Consider the following 7,500-nt stretch of genomic DNA (forward strand, 5'->3'; position numbering starts at 1 on the left):
TGCTGGGCAGGGTCATCCACAGAAAAATGAGCTAGGTGCCCATTGGCGATCCTAAATTATGCAAATAACAGGTTCCTTGCCAGTCTCATGGTGTAGATGTTCGTTGGACACATGGCCCTGCCAACTGTAGCCAATGATCTGGTATAGAAGCTCTTTACAAAAGGCATCAAGATGAGATGAAGTTTCGCTTCCATAGAGCAAACTGGCAGTATCAAGGCCTTGAAGACACGTAACTTAGTCCTTCATATATTGGTTCATGGCTTCCGCTGCCAGGCCAATCTCTCTACTGACTTCTTGGTCTGACAGCCCAGAGATATGGACTACAATACCAAGGTATGCAAAGCTCCCTGTGACTTCAACGTCCTCACAGCAAGCATGGCTCAACCAAACGGGTTCCCCTAACAGGCCCCCAAAGTTATGAATATTTGGGGGCAGAAATCCTCAATCTCTGGGACCTTGCAAAGTCCAGAGAAGGAGGCTGTTCTTGCTGCTGGGATCAGCTTCAGAGCCATGGGGGCCGACAGCTCTATCACAGCCAGGTCTTCTCACCTCTAAGAGGGCAGCCACCTCAACTCCAAACCGCTCTAATTCCAGTGATAGCAGAGGTAACCGCTCGTCCTGCCACAAGGACCGGATGTTCCATGCGCCTATCCAGATAGCTTGCCTGAGATTAAGCCTCGGGCGGTCGCTCTGAGTGGACATCACCCCAACAACCCCCGCCGACGCTACTAAAGGGGGTTGGCACCTGTTGCTCCGAGATCCCTCACAGTTTAGCCTGGGACCGCAAGGTGCCCAGTTTCCATGGTTGGCCATGAGGAGGGACTGCAGAAGTCTCGATGACGGAGAGGCTGTGAACTGGCAGGGGAGGTTTATGCAGAACTGCTTCCTTTTTCGCACTAGGCTAGCCAGCAGTGGCAACTGCCAGCAAAAAGGCATGCAAGCACTTACCACTAACTAGGCTACTACACCATTGCTTCACATCACCCTGAGCATGAAGCACCCACCCACTTACGTATGTAAATTATATATCCATATATATAATGCGTATGTATGCAATATATATATATATATATATATATATATATATATATATATATATATATATATACATACACACACACATACACACACACATGTGTGCTTTCTTTTCAAGTATGGGGATATGTAATCCAATGGTTCTTAACCCTTTTCAATGTATGCATTTCTTTCAAATCAGCAATCAGTTCTTGCAACCCCCGAAATGCTGAAACATACACACGCAAAAACTAAATTGCAAATTTGATGTCATGTGTATTAATAACGAAACCACGCTCTTTAATCTTATTTTTAGCTTACATATTTTTGTTTGTATGATGAAAATAACATATCCAACTTAATTTGACCGTGGGTGTTCGTAGCGAACACTTCCAGTCAAGAACCAGGTATGTAATGTGATATAACATAAAATATTCGACAGGTATTATGACTGTGATGTGGTCCTGAGAGATATCTCTCACAGTTAGATAATATTGGAAAACAATAAAAGTTGAACATTTTACTAGTTTGTCATGCTTTCCTAACAAATTAATTATATTGAAAATCTACAGTAAGATCATAGAACAAAAGGGACTTGGCTTAGCAGAGTAAGGTGAGTGCCATCTTTCATATGACTATGCTTATAATCATCACATTTCGATATTCAATGCAATGGAAGGCACAGACAAAAATAGATATAGATTTTATTATATCATTTACCCTTTAGCCTTGGGCATATTCAGGTATCCAAGTGTTCCATGACCAATGAGATGTTGGTATCTCAAACAGATTCATGTTGTGTTTAAAAAGTGTGTTTGTATGGTCAAAACAATATTACAATACTTTATATCAAGTTCTACACAATAATTTTACTTATCATGCAGTTGAATATAAAGATGAAAACTCATAAATTATTATTATATTTGTAATTAGTATAGACTGATTCAAAGTGGAATTTTCAAAACTTTTAACAAAGTATGATGTTCGAAGACAAAGGAAAAAATATTATGGCCACACTACAAGTGATTTGCTCGGAGGGTAGAGAGTAGCGGGATGCTTATTGGGTCAAAGGTAGGAGCAAACAAGCTTATCCTCTACCCTCCCCGCTAGGTGAACCAACATGGTTAAAATCGCTCAGTGGCTCAGGTGATCTGCGCGTGTACCAGCTCAGACATGAGTAGTGAAGCAATAAATAGTGATGTTTTTCAGCTGATATATGTAGTTTATAAGCTGTGTTGACTCATCGCATGGTGTATCATGATTAGCTATCATTTACTTTTAGTTGGGCCACTATTCTCTAAGGGATACAATGGATTTCGTTTATGTATGTATCGAACAAGCAGCTGTTGATTCACTGAGTGGTATTAATTCCCGCGTTATTTTCCTTCTGATATGGACAAGGCATCGTTTTCCTCTACCCACGAGACATCCCGCTACCCTCTACCCTCCCAGCAAATCGCGTGCAGTATGGCCGTCTCTTCAGGGCCGCACATTTTGGCTGATTTCGATGATTTTCCGTCGTTTGGTTTGTAATTTCTAGACATTAATAACTAACATATTGTATTTATTTCTATTCCCTATTGTAATATCAGTAAAGCTACAATCATTTAATACAATTCAAAGATAGAATCAGATTCTTCAACATGAGTATGATTCCTAGGAAAGGGACTGTTGCGAGCGAGGAAATTTTTGTGTCGTAAGAATAAAGGGCTACAGAAATACGTAAAAATATAAATATATAAATACTTAAGAATATAAACACACAAGCGCTCTGACGCCCACGTGCGCACGAACACACACACATATTTTCTGTCTTTCTATGACTGAAGACAAGACACCCGCCACGGCAATAAGTAACTGCCTTATAACAGGATAAAAAAGGAATATTTCATTATTATCCACAGACCTTATCCATATACAGGCGTTCAAAACATCTGTGGCATCAGTTCGAAAGACGAGATCTTGCATTGATATAGCCGGAGAGCAGTGTTGTCTTCATTATCAAATCTGAATCTGTACAAAAGTACACTGTATTTCATGTTATATTTATTCAGAAAAGTTTATGCAATTTCATACTAAGAGCTCTATTGGCTTTCATTCTTATGTTCATGGATTTCTTATATGGAATGTATGCCGGTGTTGCTGCACATCTAGTAATCAGATATCCACTGATAACAGACTCATGTACCAGTAACTACAAGAAAGAAACCTGATGACTTGGGCATACGATTGCCTAGCTCCTTGAAACCACTCCATTACCTGGTCAAACTCCAACCCTTTATCAATGGCAACTTTAGCATCTTCGGCTATATGGAGGTGGAGATGGAGGTGCTGGAACCGACCTCCAAAATCAAGCTCCACATGGCCGACATAATCACCCAAAATGACACAATAAAGGTAGGTATTTGTGTCAATTGTTACTGAACAATATTTAACACATGATGCAGATTTAGCGCATTTCAACATGACCTAATTTTTGGAAATCATTTCATCTCCTCTTCTGTTTCAGGTGTATACTCCTGGTAAAACCGGAAGCCAAGCTGTGAGGATCAAGAAGCATGAGTATGATCATGATCGTCAGTTTTATATCGCCCATCTGAAGAAAGAGCTGCAGAAAGGAAAAAAGTACATTCTTTCTATGGAGTTCCTTGGTTATCTCAATGACAAGCTGCACGGGTTCTACAGGTCGACCTACATGGATGCTGATGGCAACACTAGGTGAACCACTAATTGCATGATCATAGCACTTATATCATTCTGATACATAATATTTGTGTACTGACACCAAACATCTTTTCAGGAATGTTGCTGTGACACAGTTTCAGCCCACTGATGCCCGCAGAGCCTTCCCTTGTTTCGATGAGCCTGCCCTGAAGGCAACCTTTGAAATTCAGCTCGCGAGGGAATCTTGGATGACGACCCTCTCCAATATGCCCATTGCCGAAACTGTGCCTATGTGAGTACGTTAGCAATATAATCTATGTCAATGACTGGTCAATTTAGGCTTTGTCATATAATCTTCGTTGGTATGCTTTTAGTAAGTCATATTTCTAAATGGACAGCGTCGGGCAAGAGGGTTGGGTGTGGGACCGTTACGAGAAGAGCGTCCCCATGTCCACCTACCTCGTCGTCTTCGTTGTATCGGATTTTGTTCAAATCAACAGTACAGTGAATGACGTGGCATTTCGAGGTAAAAATCGAACTCATTGTAAACACCAAATATCCTTTGAATTAAATATATCACTCCAGGGAATTATATGATGAATATGTGATCTTCGACTCTTGACCTTTCACCTTATCAATAAATGAGGTTTTACCACATGGAATAGCAAGTATGTATGAATAAGTGTGATGTTTATAACATTCTTGTCCGAAAATTGTCTCCGGTAGTGTGGGCGCGACGAGAGGCCATAGATCAGGCAGAGTATGCAATGGAGGTGGGCCCTAAAATCCTGAGTTTTTTTGAAGAGTATTTCGACTTGCCTTTCCCTCTCCCGAAGATGGACATGGTTGCATTACCCGACTTCTCTGCAGGAGCCATGGAAAACTGGGGTCTTATTACTTACAGGTAAATGCAGTGGATACAATATAAGTGTATGGCTTTAATAGAATATTCTGTTTTGTGACAAAGATGTGGACTCATGAAATTCAGCAAAAGCGGGAGTTTTAGCATTCTGCGGGCATTAAGTAATTGCTCATGACTTCTTAATTAAATCAAAGCAATTTTAAAGTCATCACAGTTCTATGGCGATATCCATTTTTTTTATTTTTCATTTGCATTATTTTGAGAGAATGTCACATTAGCTCCTCTTGGTGCATTTTTTGGGCACAGGTTCTCAGAGCCAATATATAGTCTTTGATTCTCTGTATTTTCTGCTTTCTATAGAAGACAATAGGAAATAATGGTAGCTAAGAGTGTACTTATAAATTTCATATTATCACTGAAAACGCGTTATAAACATTATATCTGCAATATACTTCACTAAAAAATAGTCCATGTAATTGAAGAGAAACACACGTGAATATCTGTACATAATAGTAATACACATAAAATTAAAACACATAACTGTAATTTTCAAACCAAAAGCCGATAAAATCAGTTAAGGTCACCGACATTTCCTAACTAGTCAGACCCTTAATCTACCCAAATTAACAACCATGATTGATCTAAATAGCATACAACTGCATTGTAACCCATTGTATGTGGCCATACAGAATTTGGTGTTGTTTATGGGTGACCCAACAAATAGCTGTAATGATATAATTACTTTTCCCCTCAATTCAAACAGAGAACAGTACCTCATGTACATTCCGGAAGTGTCAACCCCAGAATCCAAAGCATCTGTTGCTAACACAATATCCCATGAATTGGCTCACCAGTGGTTTGGGAATCTGGTGACTCCCGTGTGGTGGGACGACCTCTGGCTCAACGAGGGCTTTGCTACCTATATAAGTTCCCTTGGTGTGGATCGTGTGAGTTATCTGAAGTCTTCATGTCTTAATTGTAATGTCTGAGATTAGTGTCATTCAAGATGCAGGAAGTAATTGATCACAGTGAATAGCATTTTTCTTTTCTGTTCAATAGGCAGAGCCAACATGGAAGGTATTGGAAACATCTGTCATCCAAAGAGCTCATGGTGTGTTCGATCTTGACAGCCTGGAGTCGTCACACAGGATCAGCATTCCCGTTGGTCACCCAGACGAAATCGCCGAAGTCTTTGATGGCATATCCTATCAAAAGGGTCACTACTTTTCCAATTCCTTTTTCTTCGTTTCGTTATTTTGTTTTCAAAAAGTTTTCATCCATACGGGTAAATACTTAATGTCTATTCTCTCAACACTTTTTAGGAGCGTCTATCATCAGGATGATGACCCATTACCTCACTGAAGCAACATTTAGGAAGGGGTTGACCAACTACCTGAAAGCTCTGTAATTATACCTGCTTAATAAATGTATGCCTGTGACTTTTAAAAGAAATGTAGTGAATATCTTATCTTTATTATTCTTCAATTAATGCTAAACATTCTGTGAAGTTCAGAATCAAATTTCAAGTTCTTTTTCACTTTCATACAGTGCATACAAGAATGCAGTGCAAGATGACTTGTGGAAATATTTAACATTGGCGGCTCACGAGGATGGCATTCTACCTCAGGAGGTGACTGTTAAGATGATCATGGACACGTGGACGCTGCAGATGGGATACCCTGTTATCCACGTTAAAAGAAGCCTGGATGGAACCTCCGCCATTTTGACACAGGTGAGCTTATTTTGCGGAAAAATAGAAATATACCATGTAACAAATCATTACTTGGCCTTCGTTAAATCTATATCACTCTTATTTGCAGGAACGTTTCCTTGTAGAAAAGAGCACAAACTCTTCCGACATGACTGATTACAAGTGGTGGGTGCCGCTCACTTACACGACCCAGAGTGAGGCCAACTTCAACCAGACTCAAGCCAAGCTATGGATGAAGGACTCGGAGGATTACATCATCGTCTTCTCCCTTCCACCCACAGACCAGTGGGTCATCTTCAACCTGCAGCAGACGGGCTACTATAGAGTCAACTACGAGGCCCACAATTGGAATCTTATTATCCAGCAGTTGAAGAAGGACCACCGGGTTATTTGCCCTATGAACAGGGCGCAGATAATCGATGACGCTATGAACGTTGCTAAAGCTGGTACGGCACTCGATTTTTTTTTCTATTATAAATTATCCATGAAAAGTTTTCTTGATGCCCACAGATATCTGGAAATAAGAACCACTGTCTTGCCTACATTAATAGAATGCCATATTTTTAGATTGACGCTTGTACATTTACTTAAATGAACGATCATTTTCCAATAGATAAATCATATGCATGTATCAAATCAACCAAGTTAATTCCATGATTTGAAAATTAAATATATATGTACACACATATATACACATATACATATATATATACATAAACATATATACATATATTATATGTGTACACTTTAAATATATATATATATATATATATATATATATATATATATATATATATATATGTAGAGAGAGAGAGAGAGAGAGAGAGAGAGAGAGAGCGAGATTTTATATACATTCATATACATATGTATATATAAATATGTGTGAGTGTGTGTGTGAGTGTGTGTGTGTGTGTGTGTGTGTGTGTGTGTGTGTGTGTGTGTGTGTGTGTGTGTGTGTGTGTGTGTGTGTGTGTGTGTGTGTGTGTGTGTGTCCGTATTATTAGTGCCTATACTTATGCAAGGTATGAATTCCAGGTCGGCTGAGCTACGATATCGCCATCGGTGTATATGCATATCTGCGAAATGAAGAGGAATATCTGCCTTGGGCTACAGGTGTCAGTGAACTCACCTACATAGAAAGTATGTTCAAACGGAGAAGCGGATACGGCGCTCTTAAGGTGGGCCTCGATTCTTACACTATATATACATATATATGTATATGTATGTGTATGTATGTATCCATGAATAC

At 39.6% G+C, this 7,500-nt stretch overlaps 1 protein-coding gene across 1 annotated transcript in view; it reads left to right on the top strand.

Annotated features, from left to right (window-relative positions):
• The window catches only part of LOC125027250 (aminopeptidase N-like), a 20,874-nt gene that overhangs the window by 3,590 nt on the left and 9,784 nt on the right, over nt 1-7,500 (top strand). Inside the window, exons 3-13 of the mRNA XM_047616210.1 lie at nt 3,193-3,411; nt 3,524-3,732; nt 3,815-3,970; nt 4,077-4,204; nt 4,405-4,582; nt 5,304-5,487; nt 5,600-5,756; nt 5,863-5,944; nt 6,089-6,272; nt 6,361-6,697; nt 7,287-7,429. Of these exons, the coding sequence (XP_047472166.1) occupies nt 3,193-3,411; nt 3,524-3,732; nt 3,815-3,970; nt 4,077-4,204; nt 4,405-4,582; nt 5,304-5,487; nt 5,600-5,756; nt 5,863-5,944; nt 6,089-6,272; nt 6,361-6,697; nt 7,287-7,429 (1,977 nt within the window). The remainder of the gene's footprint in view (nt 1-3,192; nt 3,412-3,523; nt 3,733-3,814; nt 3,971-4,076; nt 4,205-4,404; nt 4,583-5,303; nt 5,488-5,599; nt 5,757-5,862; nt 5,945-6,088; nt 6,273-6,360; nt 6,698-7,286; nt 7,430-7,500) is intronic.

Source organism: Penaeus chinensis, chromosome 7 (genome assembly GCF_019202785.1).
Source record: "Penaeus chinensis breed Huanghai No. 1 chromosome 7, ASM1920278v2, whole genome shotgun sequence".
NCBI classification, from domain to species: domain Eukaryota; kingdom Metazoa; phylum Arthropoda; class Malacostraca; order Decapoda; family Penaeidae; genus Penaeus; species Penaeus chinensis.